Source organism: Lissotriton helveticus, chromosome 9, assembly GCF_964261635.1.
Source record: "Lissotriton helveticus chromosome 9, aLisHel1.1, whole genome shotgun sequence".
NCBI lineage: Eukaryota > Metazoa > Chordata > Amphibia > Caudata > Salamandridae > Lissotriton > Lissotriton helveticus.
In genome coordinates, this window is record NC_136070.1 from 1,255,066,998 (window position 1) to 1,255,094,241 (window position 27,244).

Consider the following 27,244-nt stretch of genomic DNA (forward strand, 5'->3'; position numbering starts at 1 on the left):
CTTTTGAATCTCTCCTTGAGCCAGGGGCCGGTCCCGCAGGCTTGGAAGCAGGCAATGGTGATTCCCCTCCTTAAGAAGCCTGGCCTAGATCCTGAGGCTTTGGCCAATTACAGGCCCATCTCTCTCCTCCCCGCACTGGCCAAAATCTTGGAGAAGCACGTGCATATCGTGCTTTCCAATTTTTTGGAAACTCACGACCTGCTTCATCCCACTCAATCTGGCTTCCGCCCCAACTTAAGCAAGGAGACGGCACTTTTGGAGGTGTCTGAAGCCATTAATGAGGTACTGGATTCGGGAGGCAAAGCTATGCTCGTAATGCTTGATCTGTCGGCGGCCTTTGACACCGTCCCCCACGAGGGTCTCCTGCCAGACTTCAGGAGATCGGTCTGAGGGGGACGGTGCTCAGCTGGTTTAGATCTTTTTTGGCTGGCCGTCGACAAACGGTCTGGGCCTCCCCCAGCTCTGCCGTGATGCCGCCTTTGGGAGTCGGAGTCCCGCAGGGCTCGTGTTGAGCCCGACTCTTTTCAACATCTTTATGACCCCTCTGGCGGCACTGGCGGAGTCTCTTGGGGCCCAGATCGTATCTTATGCCGACGATACCCAGCTCCTCTTTACGTGCGGGAAAGGAGAAGATTTTGATGGAGAGAGTATCCGTGAGTGCCTTGGGGCTGTTTTTAAATGGTTCCAGCTTAACAGCCTCAAATGCAACTCAGATAAGTCTGAGGTACTCTTTTTCGGCTGTACATCTGACCCAGACTGGCAGGGATGGTGGTCTGCCGACATGTTTCCTCCAGCGCGCTCGTCTCAGCTGGCTAAGAATCTGGGGATCAAGATTGACAATGGTCTGACGTTGAGATCTCAGATCCTTGGTCTCACGGGAACATGCTTCGGCCTCCTCAAGATGCTCCGGAAGTTTCTTCCTTTGCTCTCAGAAGAGCATAGGAGGACCACGGTGCAGGCCTTAATCGGCTCAAGATTAGACTACGCCAACGTCCTATATCTGGGCCTACCGGAGTATCTCCTACAACGGCTGCAGGTGGTCCAGAACGCGGCCACACGGGCCATTTTCGGCCTGCATAGGCGAGCCAGAGCCTCCGGCCTTTTGCAATCGCTTCACTGGCTGCCTATCCGGAAGTGGATAGTTCTTAAGGCCTTGACCTTGGCCCACAAGGCTTTCCACGCTTCGGGAGCAAAATATCTCCAACGGAGGCTCACCTTTTACCGCCCGGCCCGATCTCTGCGATCCGAATCATTGTTCCTGGCGGTGGTCCCTCGAGTAAAAAAGGCCCGCATTGGGGGTCGCTCTTTTAGGTTGATGGCACCACAGCTTTGGAACGCCCTGCCTTTGACACTACGCAGCACCTCTAATTTGCTGACTTTTAGGAAGGGCCTTAAAACCTGGCTTTTTGCCCTCTAGTGTCCTCTAGTGTGCCCTCTCTCCCTGCTTTTTGAGTCCTTTTTATTTTAATTGTGTTGTGTTTTTCTTTTATGAGCTGCCAAATAAAAGCGCCGGGACACTCCAATGGAGTAGCCGCGCGCTATAAAAGACCAAATTAACATAACAACATAACATAACATAACATAACAACATAACATGCCCTTAGGTCATGTCTGTCTGCCACATGGCACACATGCCAGTATTTGGGGTGCTAGAGGGTGTCAAAGTGACACCCCCTGCACCCTTGCTGGAATCGGTATTTACCGAATCGGTAAATACCGATTCGGTAATGCCCATTGATTCCTATGGGCTTCAATGCCCATAGGAATCAATGGGCATTACCGAATCGGTATTTACCGATTTGGTAAATACCGATTGTTACAGAATCGGTAATTCAATTACCGATTCTTCCTACATCTCCCCCCTTCTATTTTACCGATTCATAAATACCGAATCGGTAAAATTCGGTATTTATGAATCGGTAAAATAGAATTACCTACATCTGGCCCCTGATGCATAAAATCCGCTCCCTCTCCCCCACAGCGTTCACACCTATCATCTGCTCTGAGATGGAATTTATGTAGCTTGACCGGAGTATGGTATATTCTATGAAGGAATTTGTAATGTATCAGCCTGAGTCTGCTGTTACTGGTGACAACGTCCGTCTGCATGCAACAGGTATCCCATTGGTCATCAGTTAGAGGTGTTTCTAGATCTCTATCCCATTCCACTCTAGCCCGCAGGGTCTGAGGGGGGTAATTCCTGACTTGCCTATACAGATGAGATATGACATGCCTAGGTGTCTCAGATTGCAGCATCATGTGTAAAGGTGGAAAAGTTTCAGGCTTCCCAGGAAATGCAGGAGTGATGGCTTTCAAGCTTTGCCTAAGACGGGTGTACATGAACGAGTCCATGAATGTAGGTGTACCCACCCCAAAGAACTGTTCCTTGGTGCGAAATTGACCCTCAATGTACAAATCCCCCCAGGTGTTGAAATTCAATTTGTCAAACATCTTGCGGCACAACCCTTCATATGTAATTTGCAAAACAGGATTCCGAGTCAATTTCATCCGCAGGGAGTACATCATTGGGGAGTCTAATTTCCTCGCCATCCACCTCCACGCCGTTACCGTGCAATCCACCGTAGTCGGGTCTCTCCCCTTTTCCTTCACCTGTGCAAAGATGTAGTTCTCCGGAGGTATCGGGGCCATGTGGCCGTCCTCTACCGCCAGGTGGGCCATAAAAGGGGGTGGGTGAAACCAATACACAGCAAAATGTGCCTGCGCACAGTAATAATATTGCTCGAAATTGGGGACTTCATAGCCGCCCTGGTGGTATGACAGCATTACAGTGGCTAGGTTAAGCCTTGCCTGCTCCCCTCCCCATATAAGTCTAACCAGTTGTGCTCTGAGCGTGTTAAAGAAATATCTTCCGGGGTAATAGGGTATATTGATAAATAAATACAGAAATGTTGGCAGAATTGTCATTTTGATTAGGGATATCCTGCCCGCCATCGACAGGGGCAATTTTATCCATTTAGAGACGTTATCAGTTACTTTATCAATAGCTACTCCATAGTTAGCTCGTATTAGTTCTTCTTTATCCCGGGTGATGAATCCCCAGATATTTGAAGCTCTCCGTCTCCCAGATAAGAGGGTAGTCTAGCTGATGCCGGACCGTCTTTCCCGTTAGGGGGAATACTGCAGACTTGTTCCAGTTAATTTGCACACCCGAAATAGCCCCGTATTTAGTAATTTCTCTCAGTACGGGATTCAGATTTTTCTGGGGTTTTTTAATGTAAAGGGTAATATTGTCTGCGTACAGAGCGATCAATAGCTGCTGAGACGGGTATATCAGTGCCCTGTGATTATGGTGTTACCTGAGTTTCGCCGCAAGAGGTTCTATAGCGAGCGCAAATAATATTTGGGACAGCGGGCACCCCTGTCTCGTGCCACTTGTTATGGCAAAATTGGCAGATCTGTGCCCATTCAGCAATACAGTAGCCCAAGGGTGTTGGTATAGTAACTGCACCCATCCAAGGAAGATCGGCGGAACGCCCATGTACTTCAGGGTTCCCATCAAGTAGTCCCACTCTAAAGAGTCGAATGCCTTAGTGGCGTCTAAAAACACTGCCACTGCTGCACATTCAGGGTCGATGTCTTGCATTAGCGCCAGGAGGGTTCTCAAGTTATGGGACCTAGCGCGTTTCGGTACGAATCCCGCCTGGTCAGGCAGAACCAGGGGTCCATTAGCAAATTGAGACGAGTGGCCAACACCGTTGCCAGTATTTTAGTATCGCAATTTAGCAATGAGAGGGGTCGGTATGAATCACAGGAGCTCGGAATCTTTCCAGGCTTCAGTAGGGAAATTATCTGGGTTTCCCTCATAGTTGCAGGCAATCTACCTTCCTCCAGTCCCTCGTAATACAGTGCCTTTAGAATAGGAGCCAGGATCGACACAAAAATGTTACAGAATTCAACCGGCAGTACATCTGTGCCCGGCGCGCCGCCCGAATTCATACCCATGATTGCTTCCTTAATTTCGTCGACTTCTAGATCCAACCCGAGGAACTTTTGCTGCGTGTTACCCAGCCACGCGAGGGCCGTATCCCCAAAATATTGTGGTAGATCCAGGGGCATACCCCTCTGAGATGTATAGAGTTTTTTATAGTACTCGACAAAGGTGTCCATCTGCCCCTTTAAATTCCAATGTGTTTGCCCCTGTGGGTCCTGTATTTCGGTCACATAATTCGCAAATTTAGAGGGCCGTACAGCATTCGCCAGCACCTTTCCTGGGCGATCCCCCTCGCCATAGATCCGTGCCAACTGAGATTCATATTCTGTCATTTTGGTGTGCACCTGGCCCGCATGTCATTCCCCGCCCTCCCCGATGCGAGCTCCTCCTCAAGGCCTTTAATCTCCCCTTCCAACGTACGCAATTCCCTCCGAAGGTCCTTAAGTATACCACCTCCCCTGGAAATGCACCATCCCCGTGCAGTGACCTTAAAGGCCTCCCACACAGTAGCGAGGCTTGCTACTGAATCTACATTTTTCTCAAAAAACTCTTGGATGTCCCTTTCCATTTCCGCTTTAAACACTGCATCTTGTAGGTGCAAGGGATTAAGTCTCCAATGAAGGAACTGGGCTTGAGTGCACGGAGTCTGCAGAGTCGCCATCACAGGCGAGTGGTCAGAGTAAGTGCGGGCCAGATGTTCTGTTTTTTCCAGCCAGTGTGCCATACCCACCGACACTATAAGGTAATCTAGCCTTGCCCAAGTCGAGTGCACTGCAGAGTGGTGTGTCCCTTCCTTCCCGGTAGGATGTTTATACCTCCACGCATCTAACAAGTAATGAGTGCCTATTATCTCCTTTAGAGTGTGGTACGAGTTAGTGTAGTGCATGGGAGAGGCATGAGATCTTTCTTGCCGTGGGTCAACTTCGGTATTGAAGTCCCCCCCATACAACATAAATTGTGCCTATTTCTTGGATTTTGATCCATAGTGAAAGTAAGGCATGTGTATCAGTGTTGGGCCCATAGTAACTTGCAAACGTTACCTCCTGAGAGTTTAGCCTTCCCCAGAGCAAGCAATATCTACCTTCTCTGTCTGTATCCAACCCTCCCAGTACAAACTGCACTCCCCGTTTAACTAATATGCCTACCCCCCTAGAGTAGTACGAGGAGGACGACAAGCACTGGTGAGACGCCCATTTCGCTGCAAACTGGGGCACCTTCGTCGGGTCTAAGTGTGTTTCCTGCAGGAGGGCCACCCTGACATGGTGCCTATCTAGATATCTGAACTAACAACACAATTGCCAGTACTGGACTAACTTGATTTCTAATGACCAAAGATCTGTTATGAACAAAACATATCAGTCTGATGTAACATTTGTTACTAATTTATTTCAATAATTTTTTCAAAGGATTTCTTATTTTTTCAAAAGAGTTTCTTGTGCATATCCCAAATATATACAAAATGTACAATTAAAACATTTTTTTACAAAACAGATAATGAACCACTATACAACACATCCACACTGAATCTTTCTCACACCAGACAAACCATTCATATTCACATAAACAAACCATATACCTCTGAGGTGTGGGCCCGTGTCAAAAAGATTTCATTAAATCATATAATGCAGTATACATTGTCATTTATAATGTTGAAAACACAAAATTTTGTCAGAACAGATCGTGTTGGGTTTTGACTAAGTACTTTAGATTTTTATGACTGACACTGGACCTACGGGGTCGACGCGTTTCGAACCCCCTATTGCGGGGTTCTCCTCAGGACCAAACACGATTTCTTAATTCTCCTGTGTGAGGTGTCACAATAAAGTCAGGTGTGGAGTTATCCCAATTGGTCTTCACACTTTGTGGTGTTTGCTTTGGGCACCCGGTCTTAGCGTGGTTGTCGCTTAGTCTCTCGAGGTGTGGAGAGGGGCGAGTCTTAGCTTCGGCTTTTTATGTTATTGCTCAACGGTTCCCACAACTTAATTGTGCCGCCGAGCGTTCTCATCCACAGGCGAGGACAGCGCGTTACCGGTGTTGCCGAACGAGCCTACTTCCTGATTCTGGTCAAGATATCTGAGCACATGCCTCAGTTTCCTTGGGTTATTCAAACCCCTTACATTCCAAGTCATTACTGTAACCTCACTGCCTTCCTTCGTGACATAGACCATTTCCTTTGGTCTTTCCGATATTGTATACAATTACCTCCTCTTCAGTGCACTTCCCTTCCAAAGACAGTAGCCCCCACCTGTCCCCCTCTCCCCCCTCCCACACCGGCTCCCCCAACTTGCCAGGCAAGCCTCCCCGCCCCCCAGTCAAAATATCAACCCCCCAATACCTCCAACGTCCCTAGGATTGAGTCTGTGGGGTACGCCCTCATGCGGGGTACGCTAGGGACCCACACCTGCCCTCTTCCCTCCTCTATTGCACCCACTCCTCGCTCCGCTCAGTAAAGCGGGCGATTTCAGTTGGATGGAGGTCAGTGACCGGGCGATACAAATCACAGTACAAATATCATGAGTATACATCACCAAATGAAGAAGTTCACAGGCATACTAAGTTCCAGGTTATCTGGGATACGTTAGTAACAGTCAGGGTCCTCAATCAGCATTTGCCATGGGCAAGAGGGATCTGGACCTCCTACGCGCCTCCGCCTCTTGGAATGCTTCCCGGCGTGTCTCCTTGAGATAATCTTCCGCTTGTTGGGGATTACTGAATAAATATTGTTTTCCATCATGTTTTACGCGCAGTTTTTCCGGATACATCATGGCACACGGTATGTTCTGTGCCACCGGCTTTTTCTTCACTGCAGAGAATTTGCCTCGAGCCTCCTTCACCGACTACGGAAAATCCGGAAAAAATGCCAGTGCAGTGTTTTCGCTCTCACTGGTTGCTTCTCCCGAGCCATGCGCAACACCGCATCTCTGTTTCGGTAGTTCAGGAAGCGAACTATGATGGATTGTGGCACTGCTCTCGGCGGGGGTCATGCTGCAAGCGATCTGTTCGCCCTCTCTATGATCATATGTGCGGAGAAGGCGTCTCTGCCAAAGAAGTCGACAATCAGTTTCTCCATGAAGTCCTCCATTTTGCCAGTATTGGTGGATTCATCCAGGCCCAGCACACGCACGTTGTTCCGTCTGGAGCGCGCCGCCAAATCCTCGTTTTTATCGGCGATCAATTTAAGCAGTTTGTCCATCTGGAGCATCTGTTTTCTGTTCGTCGCCACCCCATCTTCCAGCTCCGACACCCTAGACTCCGCTTCTTTGAGTCCCTGGTCATGCTGATTCGATTTATTTACCACCGAATCCATTCTGGCATTCATTGTGTCCATTTTCGCATCTACAGACGTGAGACTCTGTTTCATCCCTATCAGCAGTGTTTTCCAGTCTTCTTCCTGCTGTTCCGGCGAGTCTGTGTCTGTCTGCTCCAATGACCCGGAACTGGGTGGTCTACGAGTGTCAAAATTTAATTTAGCGTGTTTAGCGTCGGTGCGCCCCATGATGGCTGCCCACCGCGTGCCTGGGTCGGCGGGTAAGTTAAATGTCCACTGCTGCCCTTTAGTTTGGGTGCTTACTTCCCCGAGCGAGCAGGCCCAGGTGGTCCGCTCTGCAGGCAAGGCGGCAGGCCACACGTACTGCCGCCTGTCTTTGTGGATCTCCTAGGGTCCAAGTGTCAGCTTTCAGTGTCCCCAATGCCAGGGCTCCGTGCAGTCCGCCTCTCCGCCGTCCCTACACACGCACCTCGGCCACTCTCGCCACCAGCCAGGACGCGGTCCGCTAGCCTTCGTCGTCTTAGGCAGTCAAGGATGACTGATGCCAGGGGGGGCTGTGTGTCCGTTTGCTCTTTCCTCAGTGCGCCTTCCCCGCGTTGCTGGCTCTCTGCGTGTGGGCCTTTATTCATGTACAGGTGGTCTCTCCCGCCTCAGTGGCTGTGTTGGTATGAGATGGCTGCTCCTCTGCTTAAATACTATCTCTTTCTATGCCACAGTGTCTGGGGTCGGGCATTGAGGGCCAGCTATTCTTGCGATTGTATGTTGTCTCACATACAGACTCCCAGCTCCCTCTCACAGTGCCACCATGTCTCCACGATGCGCAGCTCCGCTAGTAAAATGGCAGCGCCGTCCCTCCTGCGGTCCTGTAATGGCGTTGTGTATGGCAGGCTCCCGTCGCCGATATCCACCGTCCCAGTAGTTCTTAGGGGCCCATGCGGGGAAGCAGGCCTCTCCCCTCAGCCCCTGTCACCTCTATATATCGGCAGCACGCCTCTTGCTCAGTCTCTCTGTGGGGTTCCTGTCCACCCCCGTCCGCCGCCGTCGCACCTTGCTCCGTTCAGACATTGCCGGTACTCAGTTCAGCCGTGATCCCAAGGTCGCTGCGTGCCTCTTTCTCCGCTGTTTGGTGTCGCTGCGTACCTGTATGCAGCAGCGCCCCCGGCCAGGCCGACGCCTCCACCTCACGATCTCTCGCTGTAGGCCCAGGCAGCCCCGCTCTTCCCCAGCGTTCACAGTCGGCTCCCCTCGCAGCCTCTCGCTCGGATCTTGTAAGATGTCGAACTCCACGCTGGAGCAGGCTCGCCGTCGTCTGACCACACCGTAGTATGCCTAACGTTGTCTGCTCACAAGCAAGGCTCTTTCTGGGCTGAATTTTCGCATCAGGATGGGTATTTAGTTTATTTTACCACCCGGTCTGGCAGGAGCCTCATGACGGTTGTGCGCCCTCTAGCGCCCCAACTGAAATGCTTATCTGATCCCAAAGATCTGTGGCCAGATGTAGGTAACTCATTTTTACCGACTCTAAAATACCGATTTTTACCGAATCGGTATTTTAGAAAAGGGAAGTGAGATGTAGGTCAAAAATCGGTAAAAAATACAGATTCGGTAAAATTCGGAAACCACGACCCGGTATTTACCGAATCGGTATTTACCGATACGGCAAATACCGAATGGGTAATTCACATGCAATCCTATGGGCCCGGAGGCCCATAGGAATGCATTGAATCTACCGAATCGGTAGTTACCGAATCGGTAAATACCGATTCGGTAAATACCGAGTCGGGAATACAAAATATCAGGCAGTTGATGTATCAACCAATCACGTGCCTCCACCCCGCCCCTCAGCCAACCAACAGAGCAATAGACCAATCCTGTGCATCCACCCCACCCCACAACCAGGAAGTGGCCACACCCATGCAGGTGCAGTGTACCTGATCACACAGGAGAGCAGTTTCACAGAGACAGGCTGGTGTGAAGCAGAGCCCTGCAGGACATACAAATGGATCCCCAAGACTCTCAGAGGGAAGGTGCAGAGAGGAAGAGGAAGATGAAGTTCAGCACTGGTGAACTTCAGGTGCTGGTGGAGGAGGTCGTCAAGCACTACCCAAAACCAAAAATCTTTGGGAAGCACTCCCTGCAGGTACCAGAGGCTGTCAAGAGGAACACCTGGCTGGGGATCCAGACCAAAGTACACGCTATAGGAGTGACCACCAGGGAAGTGGACGATCTCAATAAGCGATGGTACGATCTAAGGATTGTTACCAAGAAAAAACTGGCTGCAAGAAGCAAGGAGGCCAATGCCACAGGAGGAGGGAAGAACAGGGCACCTGCTCTCACGGACCTGGAAGAGCTTGTGGAGTCCACACTGGAGCCAGAGTGCGTTCTGGGGATTGGTGATGCAGACAGCTCAGCCCGAGCTGCAGCTAAGAAAGGTAAGGGACATGTCCATCATCCCACACCCCCTGCCTGTGTCCCTCCCCCAATGTGGCTATGAGTTGAGGAAATCCAGTACTGACTTCAGTATTCACCTGCAGTGCATTATGGGAGTGGTAGTCCTAAGAATAGCCATATGAGCAGTCTACATGAAATGTTGACAGGCATGCCACACAATACAATCAGAGATATGGGAGGAGCAGGAAATAGTGAAATAATAATGTTATTTAATAGTGATTTACACGGTGAAAGCACCACTAAGACACTGTCCATATCTGTCCACAGGGGAGACATCACGCAAGTCACTGCAGGTGAGGGAGAAGACACATCCCCAAAGGGATAGGAGTGAGCAAGAAGGCAGGGTTGCAGGGCCCAGCACTGCAAGACCTACAGCACCCTGCACACAAGCAGCTGAGACACCAGAGGCAGACGACACCATGCACCTTGAAGCATCTCCAGTGCTCCTTGACTCACCACAAGATGAGTCACAACAACCACACACACCAGCAGACACAGATGTCTCAGACATCTGCAGGCCCGTGAGGCATGAGGGTCTCCCGAAAAGGATCCTACAAACATCCTCCGATGAGGAAAGGGAGTGTGAGGAGTCAAGACAGCCAATGGCAGGAAGTGCACCATGTCATTCATCCACTCCTGTCAGGCGATCCGGTGGAACAAGACGTCGTAGGGTCCAGGAGTCAAATGTCAGTGGCCGTGATGCGGATGTCTTCCAAGGCCTTGAGACCACAATGGTCAAGGTGCAGCGCCTGCAGGCAAAAGGAATAAGTGCAGTGCACAGACAAATGCGCCTTTTGAACACTAATTTCACTGACATGAACAAGGGAATAGCATCAATGACAGCCAGCATGAGGGACATGGCAGATGGAGTCAGGGACATGTCTCAGTGTGTGATGACACTGTGCGAGGAACTACGAGAGGACCGTGCACAAAGGTGCAGGGAGAGCCATCGTACGCACCAGCAGACAAGGGGAATGCTGCAACTGCGACTTCACTGATGTGTCGCCGTTCAGTTGCGATGCAGGAGGGGCTGGTGCACTGCTGTACTGATCTCTCCCGGGGGATGGGGAGAGTCACTACAGCACTTGAAGTGCTGCTGACAAACCAGTCATCCACCACAGGAGCAGAAGTTGTTGGGGACACAGATACCCCTAGTAGCAGGAGCAGCACCCCTGTCCCTGAAGTAAGGAGCAGCAGCAGACGCCAGAGTGCCGGCGCTGGTACAGCAGACTCGGAACTTAATCAACCTCAGGCATCACGCGTGGCTGTTCATGGGCGCAAGCAGTGAGTCTGCCATATGCAGATGGACATGTGAGGGTGAGGTAACCCCCGTCCACACAGTAGTGCTAGGCACACTAGTATGTGTGTTCTGTGGCTTATGTCATTTCAACGTAGTGCAAAATAAACTACGTGCATTGAAGTACAACACGTGCTTTGTCTCTATACTTACTCAGAAGTAGTTGTGTGTGATTTCTGCCCGTCTCTGTCTCCCGTCTGTGGGTGTTGGTACTCCTACTGTGTTGGCTGCTGGTAGTGCCTGCTCATCGTCATGGTCTTCATAGTCCTCCAATTCCACCTCTGTGCCCCTCTTAGTTGCGAGGTTGTGCAACATTGCACAGGTAGCAATTATCTTACAGCATGTTACAGGTGAGTACTGCCGTGCCCCCCCACTTTTGTGGAGGCAGCAGAACCGGCTCTTCAGGAGCCCAAAGGTGCGCTCAATGATGTTGCGGGTGGATTTATGTGCCACATTGTAACGTCTCTGGCTGGGGGTTGTGGGGTTGAGGTAGGGTGTCAGGACGAAGGAACGGAGTGCATATGCACTATCCCCTAATGTGAAAGAAAAAAGATACATTACTCAGAGGCACACATTGACATACGTCTGCTTCATCTATCAAGGGAGTGTCACCCATTTATTTACCTAGCAGGTATCCTTCCCCGAATTCACCCGCTGTCAGGCGGGTATAGATCCCACTATTTTGGAATATGTATGAATCGTGGGTGCTTCCTGGGTATCTGGCCACTATATTGGTGATAATATACTTGGCATCACAGATTGCTTGTACATTGATTGTGTGTGAGGACTATCTGTTCCTGTATATGTGCTCAGTGACAGCTGGGGGGCAAATGGGGTTGTGGGTCCCATCAATGCAGCCAATCACGTGTGGGACATTTGCCATGAGGTAAAAGTCAGTCTTGGATCTGAGCAAGTCCGCATCAGTGTCTGGAAAGTGGATGTAATGCTCCATTCTTTGCATCATGGCATCCAGGAACTTTCTGAATAAACGCGACAGGCAGCTCTGGGATACCCCACCTACCACAGCAACTACACTCTGGTAGCTCCCAGATGCAAGGAGGTGTATGCTACAGAGCACCTGCACATGGGGTGGGATGGCGTGGGCCCTTGGTCTTGGGTGGTCCAGGAGTGGGTGCAGGTCCCTGATCAGGTCCATGATGGTTTGGGGGTGCAGTCTGTACCTTTGCAGTATCTCTGGCTCTGTCAATTGGAAGAGTGTAATCCTCTGCCTGTAGACCTGCTCCTCCCTTCTCCATTCCCTCTCACCTGCTGCCTGTAGCCTTAGCCGTCTTGCTATGACGTAGAGAGCCGCCATTCTGGTTCCTTTTTTATAAGCTGGACCTGATTACCACCTGCTTACAATCCATGTTAAATACCGATTCATAAATGCCGAATTTTGGTGAAATTCAGTAAATTATGGCTCACCTACATCTCGATGGTGCTGTTTTTTCCATTTCTTAATTTCCGAATCGGTAATTTTACCGATTCGGAACATTTACCGACTCGGTATATTTTCCGATTCGGTCATTTTACCGAATCGGAACATTTACCGACTCGGTATATTTTCCGAGTCGGTAATTTTTCCGAATCGGTAATATTACCGATTCGGATTATTTACCGAGCCGGTAATCTACCGATTCTGATTTTTTTCCGAATCTGTGAAATTTGGACGAGCTACATCTCAATGTCCAAATACCGGTCGGTAACGGCCGAAATTACCGATTTTCGGCCGTTACCGACCGGTATTTGGCCACCTACATTTGGCCCCTGGTGTCTAAAATGTATAAAAAATACTGTGCTATTTTTATAAGTAGGTCTAGGATTTCCTTTTTAAGTGTATATACCATTTATTGGCTTTCTGTGTGCAATAAATGCGTAACACTCCTCTCTCATAAGCCTAAACTGTTCGACCACACTACCACAAACAGCACTTGGAAATGTTAATGAATGCCCCCGTAAATCAATAAGGGTCATCTGGACTATTGGCATGGTGTACCCCTACATTTGGTACACTACATAACCAGCCAGACTCCTACAACATAAAAAATATTAATCTTTTTAAATGCAGTAATCTATTTGAACATATTCCGTAATATACAGATTTACTAATCTTCAGCCATTTACAATTATGAGGCTATATATAGCTATTTGACTATTTAATTTGGTATATGTTTGCCTACAGTCTGCTAACAAAGTGCCATAAACTGGTACAACCAAGGCACATTTTAAATATTTATTATTAGGACTGGAGGGTATTGATTTTAATGAGTTTAAGATACGATATTTGACTACCGCTTTATTGTTAAACTATTTATTTAGGGTGATTTTCATTGACTGACTTTAAACTTGTTACATGAATTGAATTGGTGATTTATTGTGAATGAATTTTTAATGTATACAATACATTTGCTACTGTTTCACTTTAGGTTCATTATTTGCAAGATTACTGTTGATATATTATTTTTCCAGTAATTTCAGATATAAGACACAGCATAACACTAGATATGCTTGTGTACCTTTTAGGAAAAATTGGAAAGATTACATGGAACTAACAATAATATGCTGGAACAATTTTGCAAAACAATAAAAAAAATGTGCAGTTGAATTTTAAAAGCGAACATGTTATGGTGTTTGTGCTTGATTTTCAGTCAATTAAAAAAAGCATGAAACTGCAGGAAGCAGATACATGGGAATTCTTCAGGCGACATCTGGAAAAAGATATGGAAAGTCTTTCTGCTTACATTGGCAATAATGCTGACGATGCAAGTACAGCAGTCCACCTTTTCCTTAAATACGTTCTTGAAAGCTCAACAGGTACAACATGCTTACCTTTTTAAAATGTTTTTCCCGATAAGAACCCTTTTACTAACTTTTCAACATTTTTGGGGTATGGCTTTGTCACCTTAACATCCTTCTAACCACAGTATTTGTAGTGGATTTCTAAGGTTTTTGTTATAGTATAGCATTAACCTACAATCAGGCATGCGGGCAGTCAAGCAGCTAAGCGTAATGTCGCCTAAATTAATATGTATTCAGTGACTGACATTTTGTAATGCTGTACTACAGTATGTAACCGTTTAATTAAAACACGCATAATTTATCCTTCTAACTCCAATGTTTAGCATAAGGGTCAGGCAGAGTTAATCACCGCCAGTCCACATGTTAAAAACCTCCACCTTCAAACTAACTGTGATTGGAAAAAGTGTGGGTCTATTTTGCTGGGCAAGCCAGAGCAAGACAGAACATCACAGAAACAAGCATCTGGAATTTGGGATTTGGGATCTCCTATCGCCAGCAAAGCAAAGGTGCCACATCAGTATGCTCAAGCTATGAGTGATTCTGTCGGCCTGAAGTCTGAACTTAATTTGGTTCCCACTTAATGGATTCCATGTTTGAGCCTAAGCACAATTGCTGTCTGCGGCTTCTAAACTGAAGACTTCTTTCTGATTGATGTGACATTGGTTGGATGTTTATGATGGATACTTCTGAATGCAGATTCCTCACCTTGTGAATATTTCTGGGCCCAGCGACATCACTGCAAGTAAAGGCCTTTCTGGAGGCAATGCTGTGCTTATTCATCATAGACTCAGGCACCAACGCCTAGCGGACCACGAATGGCAGTTACACCTAGAGGTGGTGCAGTGGGGAGAACCATGGCTCCATCTTTTAGCCACCACTGAGAATGTGCAGTGTCAACACTTTAGTGCATTGGAGTTTCCAAGGCAGCTCTCTCTCTGAGACACAATCCATCTAGATTAGAGTTTGGGATTCCTGTATGACTTCCTACCACTGCGTCTCTTGTTCTGAGGAAGATCAAGAACAACCAGGCCCAAATCATCCTAGCAGCAATGGACTGGACTAGAAGAGTACAGTAACAGGAACACCTAGGCACGAGCATCTATCCTTCGATCAAGCTGCTGCTTATGGAGGATCTTCATTTGCAGCAGCAATTAAGAGAGTTTCACATGGTCCTGCAAAATTAGCATCTGCATGCTTGAAGAATAAGCAGCAGCATTTGACTTCACTCGATCTTCCTCCCAAGGTCATTGATATCATCATGGCGGAGAAGCATCGCTCTACAAAATTGGTTCACAGCAGTTGGTGGGAACACTTCAGGCTTGGTGCGGTACCCAGCAAATTGACCCATTCTAAGCCAGGTTATCTGAAGTTTTGCTGTTCTGCAAGGTTTTGCTTTGGGCATTGTGAATGGCTATTTGTCGGCTCTTCCGGCTTTTCTGTGGTTGCTTGATTAGACTTCTTTATTTAAATCACTTGTTGTGATTAGATTTTTTTAAGGTTTTGAACCATTATTTCCACCGAAACTCTTTATGATGCCACAGTTGGACTTGAATTTAGTACTCGCATTTTTGATGTGCACCCTTTTTGTAGCCACAGCCCGGTTATCCATTGAGACTCTTGACATTCAAAATGGTTTGCCTCATCGCCATAGCGTCTGCTAGGTGTGTGAGCAAGCTTCGGATTACTTCTGTTAACTCCACCTTACCCAACATTCTTCCCTGATACGTTGGTGTTGAGGACACAGGCATCTTTTCCCTCACAAATGGTCACTCAGTTTCATATTGTCCAGACTACCACTCTCCCAGCATTTCTTCTCCCTCCTCACCCCTCTAGGGAGGACCTATAAGGGCTTAAGAGTTTATATAGATTGTACTAAGGTGCATTGGGTAGACAATAAGCTGTTTGTGAGGTTTTCCATGGCAAAAAAGGGCAAGACAACATGAAAACAGACCATCTCCTGATTTATTGTTCTCTGCATCAAGATCTTCTTCGTAGTACTGTCTTACCAGTCAGGTCCATCAAGAGTGGCACTATGCCTGCTCAGTCATGCAGAATTTCTTGGTTTTAGCCATTTCACAGACACGCTATCTTGTAACGTACTGCTATGGAATCTATTCGCTAGGTGAGGAATCTGGAGTTAGAAGCATCCACCAGAAGAACAAAATAGCTTCGTTTGGGAACAATCTTTCTGATGGGTACTCCATCGAGCCGCAGATTGCTCACAGATCCTCCAATCTCCCTGTTCTGTGATCTGGATAATTTTGTCCCTCTCAAAAGGTCTCAATTTAGAGATCTGCACACCGGTCATGCCACACTGCCTTTGGGCTCTGTGCCTGAAGCACAAGTTACTTACCTTCGGTAACGATATATCTGTAAGAAACATTAGTTAGTTAGATTCCTTACCTTAGAATATCCCCAGGCGTCAGACTGAATCCAGAAAGTTTTCATCAGCAGTGTCTGCGGCTCCACGTCCGTCGTCGGCGTCGTGATCACTGGGATGACATCTGAGTACTTAAACGCCGCCTTCGCTCGCTGAACGTCAGTTCTGTACATAGCTTTCCGGACAAGGAACGCAGAGCCATGCAAGAAACCGACACTGGTGCCAAGAAATTAGGGCCCTCAAAGGGAGATACCTTAACCCTACTTATCGTTTCGCAGTACGAGGAGGATGGGTGGGGCGGTAAGGAATCTAACTAACTAATGTTTCTTACAGATATATCGTTACCAAAGGTAAGTAACTTGTGTATCTGAAAGAAACACGTTAGTTAGATTCCTTACCTTAGAATAGATACCCCAGCAATACCAACCCCGGTGGTGGGTCTGTGAACCAAGATCACACCAGGAAGTCCTGGAGAACAGAACGGCCAAAGAAGCCATCTCTAGGGACTTGGCTGTCCAAGCAGTAGTGCTTAGCAAACGTTTGCAGTGAGGCCCACGTAGCCGCCTGACAAATGTCCTGCAAAGGGATTCCCTGTCTCAAGGTAGTAGTAGCACCCGTGGCCCGAGTGGAATGGGCGCGCAGCCCCACAGGAGGATCCTTTTTAGCCAAGGAATAACAAGCCTTGATGCACAAAACGACCCACTGAGAGATGGTCCGCTTGCGCCCCGCCCAACCCTTCTTAGCGTCCACGTAGCCAACAAAGAGTTGGGCATCCAACCGGAACTGTTGTGTGCGGTCGAGGTAGAAAGAGAGCACACGTTTTGGGTCCAGACGGTGGAGCCTCTCTTCCTCTTTCGAGGGATGCAGAGGCGGAAAGAAGGTGGGCAAGGTGATGGACTGCCCGATGTGAAAGACAGTAACCACCTTGGGCAGGAAAAAAGGACGAGTCCTCAGAACAACCTTGCCTGGATGGACAGAAAGGAAAGGAGGTTTAGAGGAAAGTGCCTGGAGCACATTCACTCTTCCGGCAGAGGTGATAGCATCAAGGAAAGCAGTTTTGAGCGTCAGGAGATGAAGAGGACAATTGTGAAGTGGCTCAAAGGGAGCGCACATCAAATAAGTAAGAACCAAGTTCAAGTCCCACTAAGGCATCACGAAAGGAACAGGAGGGAACATGTGTGTGATGCCCTTCAAGAACCTATTTACAACAGGGGACTTGAAAAGAGAAGGCTGATCAGGAAGCCTCAAGAGGGCTGAAATGGCCGAGATATAGCCCTTGATAAGGCCCAGAGTAGAGCCCTGCTGGGCAAGAGAAAGAAGAAAGAGGAGAACCTCTGAAAGAGGGGCAGAGAGAGGATCCACAGCCTTTGCTGTGCACCATGTCACAAATTTGCTACACTTGCAGGCGTGTACCGTTTTTGTGGAGGGACGCCTGTCTGCCAGAATGATGTCAAAGACTTCAGGAGGCAAGTCAAATGGCCTAAACTGTCGCCGCTCAATCTCCACGCATGAAGGTGGAGACTGGACAGGTTCGGGCGGAGAACAATCCCTGCTGCTGCGTCAGAAGGTCCTCCTGAAGAGGCAGACGAATCGGGGGATCTACTGACATACTGAGTAGCTCGGGATACCAGTATCTTCGTGCACAATCCGGAGCCACAAGGATGACTTGGGCCCGGTCGCGCCTGATCTTCTTCAGCACTCTGGGCAGAAGTGGTATAGGCGGAAAGGCGTACAACAGACCGCAGCTCCACTTGCGACGAAAAGCGTCTCCGAGCGAGTGCCGCCTTGGAAATTCCAACTCGCAGAACTGATGACATTGGGCGGTCTCTTCAGTGGTGAATAGATCTAATCAAGGCTCTCCCCACTGCTAAAAGAGACCTTGCGACACGTCCGAGTTCAGACGCCACTCGTGATCCATCATGCACCGACGGCTGAGTTTGTCCGCCCTGGCGTTCAGTGAACCTGCCAGGTGTTGAACCACCAGGGTGATGCCCTGGTGTTCCAGCCATGTCCAGAGGCGCAGAGCCTCCTGACAAAGGGTCCAGGACCCCAACCCGCTCTGTTTGTTGCAGTACCACATGGCGGTGGTGTTGTCGGTGAACACCTGCACCACACTTCCCCGGACAGAGGGAAGGAATGCCTTCAGTGCAAGTCGGATCGCCCGCAGCTCCAGAAGGTAAATATGGAGCCGGGACTCCGCCGGAGACCAGAGGTCTCTGATCTCCTCCTCTCCCATGTGGCCCCCCATCCCAGGAGGGACGCATCTGTCACCACTGTGTGATTCGGTTGGGGAAGGGAGCGAAATCTGCCACTGACCCAATTGCGGTCCGTGAGCCACCACTGCAACTGACTCGCAGTGCCCTCCGAGATCAAGACGTGGTCGGACAGGTTGCCCTGATGCTGTGCCCACTGGAACTTCAGGTCCTACTGCAGAGCCCGCGTCCGCCACCTGACGTGATGTACCAGCAGGATGCAGGAGGCTATCAGCCCCAGGAGCCGCAGCGTCAGCCTGACCAAAACATGGGATAAAGGCTGAAAGATCGGAATCAGAGCCTGAATATCCCGTACCCGCTGCTCGGGAGGATAAACCCGAAACTGCGCCCTGATGAAGAGGAGCCTTTGGGAGGCACTCAGGTGTGACTTCTGCACGTTGATGGAGAACCCCAGCAAGTGCAGGAGATCGGCCATAGTCTGGAGGTGGGAGACGACTGTCTGGGGCGAGCCGGCCTTCAACAACCGGTTGAGATAGGGAAAGACTGGAACCCATGATCTGCGCAGATGAGTTGTGACCACCGCCATCACCTTTGTGAACACCCGAGCGGCACTGGTGAGGCCGAAGGGGAGCACGGTGAACTGAAAGTGCTTGTGGCCTACCGTGAACTGCAGGTAGCGCCGGTGGGCCGGCAGGACGGGATATGGAAATAAGCGTCCTGCAAGTCCAACGCTACCATCCAGTCTCCAGGGTCCAGTGCAGCTAGGACCTGAGCTAAAGTCAGCATCTTGAACTTCTCCTTCCAGGGGAAGCCGTTGACGCTCTTGCGGTCCAAGATAGGGCGGAGGCCCCCTTTGCCCTTCTTGGGAACCAGAAAGTAGTGGGAGTAACAACCACGACCTACTTCTGGCCCAGAAACGTGCTCGATGGCCCCCTTGGCCAAGAGGGCCGTAATTTCCTCCTGCAGAAGTCGCAAGTGATCCCCCGACATGCGGTGGCATGGCTGGAGGGGTCACCTCGAAGGGGAGTGAGTAGCCCCTTCGGACGATTTGCAGCACCAACTTGTCCAAAGTGATGGTACGCCAGTGGAGTAGGTGATGGCGAACCCTGTCTCCCATTGGTGTTGAATGGGCCTGAAAGCACGGACTAGGAGGGCTTTGAGGCGGATGCTGCGGGGGTGGATGTGGATTGACCGGCCGTTGTCCCCCTGCACCGCCACGGCAGTTACCACATCCGCGACCGCGTTGAGGTTGGTTCTGCGGCCTGTGGCTGGACGATTGTGTAGGGGCACCCCTTACTTGGCCACAAAAGGGACGGAAAGCAGAAATCTGCTGGCGCTGGCCCGACAGGCCCAAGGACTTGGCTGTAGCCCTGATGTCCTTGAAACGCTCAAGCGCACTGTCTGCTTTGTCGCAAAAAAGGAGATGGCTATCGAAGGGCATGTCCATGAGCGTGTTCTGGACATCCCCCGAGAAATTGGCGGACCTCAGCCAGGGGTGGCAAAGGATCGCCACCGTCGGGGAAATCGCTCTGTCCAGCGAGTCCGTGGTATCAAGTCCACACCTGATGGAATACCGTGCGGCATCTCGCCCCTCAGCAAGAGCCTGGACTATCCATGTCTGGGCCTCCTACGGACACTGAGGCCGCACGTCCACACCGTATCCCACAGAGAATGGGTGTAACGGCCCAAAAGGCATGCGGTATTAATGGACCGCAACCCCAGACTAACTGGGGAGGACAGTTTCTTCCCTAACTGGTCAAGCCTTTTGGATTCCTGATCCAGAGGGGCGGACAGGAATGCGGTCTGGGACGTAGAGGCCTGGATCACCAGACTCTCGGGTGTGGGGTGGGTGGACGGGAAATAGGGGTCGCCCGGAGCTGGGCGGTGGCGTCGGGACATGTTCCGATCCACAGGGGGCACTGTGGAGGGCCTGGACCAAGTGGCAATCACAACGTCGGTCAGGGCTTCATTGAATGGCAGCATAGGCTCTGAAGAGCTTACTGGCGGTTGAAGCACCTCGGTGAGGAGATTAGTCCTCACGGCCGCAGCAGGGAGCTCAAGACGCAAGGCCTTGTCTGACTTGCGCAACACCACGCTATATGTAGCACCCTCCTCCGTAGCCACGGAGCGAGGAGATATGAACCCAGTGTCTGGCGAAGTGTCAAGACCACTGGCCTCCCCCAGCTCATCTGCCCAGTCCTGACTTAACTGGCACTGCTGTGCCAGAGGGTCATCAGACCCCTCCCAGTCCTCCCCTTCATCCGTGTACTGATAGACAGGCATTAAGGATGGAGCCGGGTCGAAGGTGAAGGCTACACCCGTCGGAGACGGCGCCGCTCCGATGTCGGACCCGGACCGGGGCTGAAACCAGGGACAGTGTCGTCCGAGGACAGCACCGGTGGTGGCTCCGTAGGAGTCAGCGCCAGCGGAGGAGTCGTGATGTCGTGATGTGGAGTCGTGGTGTCGACCGGGATCCAGGCCTGGATCCCGGAGGGTCCTGTAGCGCCGGGACTGAAGTCGCCGATGACGCCGGGGCCGAAGCCGCTGATGCACTAGGACCCCCAGTCGAACCTGCGGGGCCCGAAGGCGCACCAGCAGGCCTCGATGGCGGGAAGAGAGTCCTCATGGCCACGAGGAAATCTCGTATCTCGCCCGGAGTCGCATTAAGCCCAGGGACCGGAGGGTGTGGGGACGGACGCGACTCCTGCGGAGCCACGCGGGTGGTGCCACCTGAACCCTCGGCCGAGTCGCGCGACTGGTGAGGGGAGTCAGAAGAGCGATGTCGCTTTGACTTCTTCTTAGAGTGCCTCGAATTACCGGAGGACTTGGAGTCCGACGAGTGGTGATGGCTCAACGAAAGGCAGTAACTACGGATCTGCGACCAGTCCCTCGACTTCCTCTTAGACCGGGACCTCGAGCGACGTGGAGCCGACTGCCGAAGCTAGAGAAGCTTACAAGATCGCTCCCGCCTAGAAGTCGACTCGAAAAGATAGTCCAAAATAGACCAAAAAGTTAGTCAAAAAATTACTGTGGTACTAGCTCTTCCCGGATCTGCGCTTGCTGGCGCGGAAAAAAGAACTAACGTCAGCGCACGAGGGCGGCGTCTAAGTACTCCGAAGACGTCATCCCGGCGATCACGACGCTGACGACGGACGCGGAGCTGCAGACAACGCCTACCGACGCGCAGGGGTACTGTTCACGAAAACTTTCCGGATCCATTCTGACACCTGGGGATATTCTAAGGTAAGGAATCTAACTAACGTGTTTCTTTCAGATTGTCAACCTAAATGGGTCCTGCTTATATGCGTCTCCACTTGTCAGTTCTGGAGCACAATGACATTGGTGCCGAGCCACACAAAGCCAACTACCAGTACACAGGAGTACTGCTTTAAAGCTGCCAGATCCAGTCTGACACTTGGGGAATATTTATAAGATGATGAATCTGCAGTTAGATAGAGTATTCAACAGAAAGATCATTACTGAGGTATGTAACTTGTTTGTTTGGGAGCTTCTGGCTTTCTCAGTTCATCCTCCTTGTACCTTGCTTCAACAGAACTTGAGCCCATGTGTTGATCATTAGTTTTCCTTGGTGTAGAACATACCAAAAAGGATAAGAAGGTTCAGAAGAGTATAATTTCCCACTAGATTGACCTTTGAATCAAGTCATACCACTCCCTGGCACAAAGAAGCCTCTTGCTGGCATTGAGGTACCTTTCACCAGGATGAAGTCTGCTTTTTTGTTTTTGTCGATAGGCGTTCCTTTTCTGGACTCCTGTTGGGCTGTGATGTGTACAGACTTAACCTTCACCAGGTGCTGCTCCACAGATTTGAAGCCCAAAGAGATGGTCATTTATCTAGTTTGTACTGCTTGGCTTTTTGGTGTTATCACCTCCTAAAACCAACTTCTTTGTAGCTACTGCTTTAATACCTATTTACAGAGGAAACAACCAGCGTAGGACATGCCCTTTCACATCTTTGAGGCTGGTTGAAAGGTATTCAAAGCCAAGGCTACTTATTGTGTCTCATACCTGGCTCATCTGCAGCCCTCTTCCGAAACCAAAGTTAAACTCTTCTGCTACCACAATCTTCTATTACCCAAAGTGGACTGAAAAGTTCTATGTTATAAAGAACATAAGCAGGTACGTTTCTGAGTTCTTTATTTCTTCAACATTAAAAGCCACCAACTCTAGCTGCTGCTCTGTTCATTCTCCTGCTAGCAACTGTCTCACACGAGACGCTACCATGGAGATAGAACACCCATACAGTTGCAGCACTTTAAATAATTACAACATTCTACCAATTAAGGTCCAATAGTATTTAAATCTTTTTGTGGAAAGGAGGTCATTATAAATTAAATTGTTTCAGTGCCTGATTACGAAAATGTAACCACTAACCAGCACATGTTTAAAGGAAGACAATGACAATGAAGCACACTGTATGTGAAGTTCATGTTGGATTTATGAACAACCCTTCTCCAACTCCATTTATTATTTCTAATGGAATCAACTTCCAGAAACGTCAATGCTAAAGTTGGGCCATAACCATCATGAGGTCTGTGTGAGAAGCTGGCTTAGTATATGGTGCTCACTGACGTAAGTGTAGCACCCTGCACTAATCCAGACGACCGTTATGGTGATTTTAGTGGTCTTAGACAACCTTGGAAAGCTCTCTAAGTGGTAGTGCAAAAGGACTGTAAAGCTGCTTCTTTTACTAGAGTGTAATCTTATTGGTATAGACTAAGTGAAAAAGAATCGCACAGTGTATTTATAAAAATAGGTATTTATTAAGACACTCACCAACACATACAAATATCTCCTACCCGGAGATATACGAAATGCACACAATACTTTGCAAAGAAAACAGGTAAGAAGCACGTATTACACAGTGGTCACCGGGGGGGGGGAGGGGGACCAAACCATATACTAAAATAGTGGGATGCGAACCACGACCCAAGTCAAGACTATACCCAGTAGATGTAGAAGTGCTGGGGACCCAAGGAACTACCTGAGGTAAGTAACCAGGAACCCCACGGAGGCGGTGTGCAGAGTGGGTACACGACCGCGTGCTCAATGCAAGTCAATGGTTAAGTCGCAGTTGCAATTTTAAAGAAGAAAGACCCTTCCAAGGGTACCCAGAAGAAACCCCATGAGAGACAGAAGGTAGGAGAGCCACCACATCCGTGGATACCCTAGGAACCAGGATACCTACACCAGGGAAGTCGGGTGCACAGGTGCGAAGTGGCGTCAGACACCGCCGGCAAATTCAATGGAGGACTTCAGGAACATGCCCCTGGCGAAGAAGTGGAAAGTGTCCGGTGGAATCCAAGCCTGGATTCAAGAAGAGTAGAACCTGCATTCGGAGGGGACAGAGCCCATGTCACTCAGGGGTGACCAGGGGGCACAGGAGTTGTGTGCCCGCCAATGTCGGCTCTTGCAGGGACTTTGCCGATGCCCTTATTTCTGCAGCTACGTGGACCAGGTGACACAGAGGATGACCAGGAACGGTGAACGAGCTGTCCCACATCAGATGACGATATCCAGAGGATCGGTGTCCGGCAGGAGCACCAACAGGCCTTGGCAACTGCAATACATGGCAGAAGATGAAACGGTACGGTGTTGGAACCAACAAGGTCCAAGAGACTCACTACGTGCAAGTGAATCCGAGTAGGCAAGCAGGGGAGGCCACTGGAGTTGAAGAAGACCCTTCGACAGGGCCCGAAGATCTCTGGAGACAAGAGTCGCCCAGCCTTAGCAACAGCCTTAGCAACCATATCGCCTTGGAAGTACAAAGACGTTCCTTGGACAGGGATATCCCTTCCGTCATTTCCAACCTAGATTCCGTGGGTGAAGGTCCTTCCAAACAATTTGGACAATTTCCTTTATTGTCTCTGGAAGGACTGAATCTCCTACTTGATAGGACTAAATCCTCTGCCCCCACGGATCCCCTGCCGCTAAAAACTTTGAAGGAGTGCAGGAACAGTATTCTCCCACCTTTGTTGGAAGTTATGAATAGTGCCATCATTCAGGGTTCTTTCCCATCTGTCTGGAAGAAGGCGATTGTGAGGCCTCTTAAACCCTCTCTTGACCCTGGCATTCTTAAAATTTTAGGCCCATCTCCCTGCTCCCGGCGCCTGCGAAAATACTGGAGGCACACCTTAATCTACATCTCTCCACTTTTCTGGAGACCAGTGAGTACCTGGATTGCACTCAGCACGGATTCAGGAAACGTCATAGTACTGAATCCGCTCTCACTGTTGTTGCAGATAACATCCGCCGGAAAGTGGACAGAGGCCAAACTACCATACTTGTCCTATTAGATCTCACAGCCGCGTTCGATACCCTGTCTCCCGCCATTCTAACAACTCGGCTTAGGGAGGCAGGGGTCTCTGGGCCGGCTCTGAATCTTCTTAACTCCTTTCTCACTGGTAGAGAACAGAGAGTAAAGCTTGGAGACTTCCTTTCCCCTGCTAAGTCGTTGCAATGTGGGGTGCCACAGGGGTCGGCTCTTAGCCCGACCCTGTTTAACATCTACGTGGCCCCCCTTGCTAGACTAGTAAGATCGCAGGGGATGGAGGTGGTATCCTACGCCGATGACACCCAGATCATGGTGTCTCTGGCCCATTCCTCTGATCGTCTATCTGCCATTAGCTTTAGGTCATGCATGCAGCATGTAGCTGACTGGATGATCATCAACTCCCTAAAGCTAAATGGCGATAAGACAGAGGTCTTGGTTTTTGGGAAGGACCAAGATGCTTGGTCGAGTGAGTGGTGGCCTCTGTCTCTTGGCATCTGCCCCACTCCCTCCCAATCAGCCAGAAATCTCGGTGTGGTTTTTGACACCTCACTCTCCATGAAGCTCCAAGTGAATAGGACGGTGGCCACCTGCTGGGGTGTGATTAGGATCCTGAACAGGATCCGTCACTATCTCTCTCTCCAGGCCCGCAAGTAGATTGCAGTCGCTCTTGTTGGCTCCAGGCTTGATTATTGCAATTCCTTGTATGCGGAGTCCAACAAGGGTCTTATTCATCGACTGCAAATAGTGCAGAATGCGGCAGCACGTTTTGTGTTGGCCCTTCCCTTGGCATCCTCTGCCACGACTGCCAGGAGAGACCTTCACTGGCTCCCTGTTCAGTATAGAGTCTCTTTTAAGATTTTATGTCTTACATATAGAGCGCTTAAGGCAGGTCCGGATGATTCACTCGGGTCTCTGCTCTCTCATTATATTCCAACTAGATCCTTACGATCTGCTGGTCTTTCCCAATTGGTAGTGCCGCGTATACGGCTAGCCACATGGGGAGCAAGTGCCTTTTCTGTAGTGGCCCCTAAGCTTTGGAACTCTCTCCCAACTGAGGTTAAATCACTTCCCTCAATTGATCTGTTCAAAAAAGCCCTGAAGACGTGGTACTTCACCAAAGCTTATCAATGATGGATTGCTGGGTTGATTCGCTAGCTGCACTATCTGTTTTAGGCGCCTTGACGCCCATTGGGCTAAGTTTGCGCATGATAAGACCTACATCATTCATTCATTCATTCAGCCATCATACGCAGTGTACAGGGATGCGGTTCCGGTCGTGTTGACAAGGCATACTGTCTGTACTAGGTCTGAAGACAGTGTAGGCCTCGAGGAATCTGTAGGGCCGTCACCTGTGTTACCGACCCAGTGGAAGTCCAGGATCAGCAATCGGTCAGCTGTGTTGCGGTGCCTGCGGATGCAGGGGGGTGACTCCCTCCCTCCAAGGGAGATTCCTTCAGGTGTCTTTGGATGTCCACAGGACCAGGAAAGGACCTGTATGGAGCACGGACACTGGCGGTCCAACAGGCTTGCGGAACAAAGAGATTGGGAGTCAACAAAGACTTTCCGGTTGCAGTCTTGGTTCCAAGGCGCAGTTTGATGTGGTCAGTCGAACGCGGTCTGCACGACTCAGTCAGGATGTCCAGACAGTTAAAGAGGATGCAGAGTTTGATCTGAATCGGATCCTACGACGAATCTAGGGACCCACCTACAGGTAAGCCCTTAGGTACCCTAAGGAAAGGGTTGGGACGATGCAGGGTTCCCTCCCAGGGGAGGGGTCTGACAGTAGGGAGGATACTCTCATGTCCTTTGTCCAGTTTCGTGCCGGAGCGGGAGCCAACGACTCACTGAGCTGGTTTGAACTGGAGAATGCAAAGAGGGCACCAAATGTGCCCCTCAAGCAGACTGAGTGGCACTGGCAAGCGCTCCCACCCGGCCCCCAATACACTAAACCCTGTCTGGAAGGTTGTCACACCTCCCAGTGACAGGATAACTATTGTCCTGCCTTCCCCTGCACGAGCTGGGCTCAGCAGCAGGAGGGCAGAATTGTGTCTCAGGTCGGTAGCAGCCCTAGCTTGTTGTCCGGACCTGGAAGACTGGTACCTAGAGCACTGAGGCCCTCCCGGAGTAGCTTTACAGTGCATGGAATATGATTCTAACATGTTTGATACCAAACAAGACAGGGTTCGTTACAGCCAGTTTAGAGATGGTCATCGCATAATGAATCATGGCCACTCTATGTATCTTAAAGGCTGATGCACTTACAACCCGGGAGAATGGACTTCGAAGGTTGCAGGGGTGTTCTGCTCATGCATAGACACCCACACACTTCGAACTGAGCACCCTGCCTTCAGGATTGAAAAGGCCTGCCTTAGGGGTGACTTATATGTTTTAAGAGGAATGACCTCAGATATAGAGAAATCTATGTCTGTCACAAGTGGTGCTAGCACCAGCTTACATAGGCTGCAATGGCAGGCCCGCAGTCACCATTTGATTAGTGTATCATGGGTGTCATAATACATGCTGCAGCCCATGGGAGCCCTGGTGTACCTATGCCCTGGGTACCACAGTACCATATACTAGGGACTTATAA

The 27,244-nt window shown here is 49.8% G+C and overlaps 1 protein-coding gene across 1 annotated transcript in view; it reads left to right on the top strand.

The window, feature by feature from the left end:
* Positions 1-27,244, top strand: part of LOC144783414 (E3 ubiquitin-protein ligase rnf213-alpha-like) — a 2,376,820-nt gene that overhangs the window by 1,744,305 nt on the left and 605,271 nt on the right. Inside the window, exon 30 of the mRNA XM_078662402.1 lies at positions 13,617-13,782. Coding sequence (XP_078518528.1) covers positions 13,617-13,782 — 166 coding nt within the window. The remainder of the gene's footprint in view (positions 1-13,616; positions 13,783-27,244) is intronic.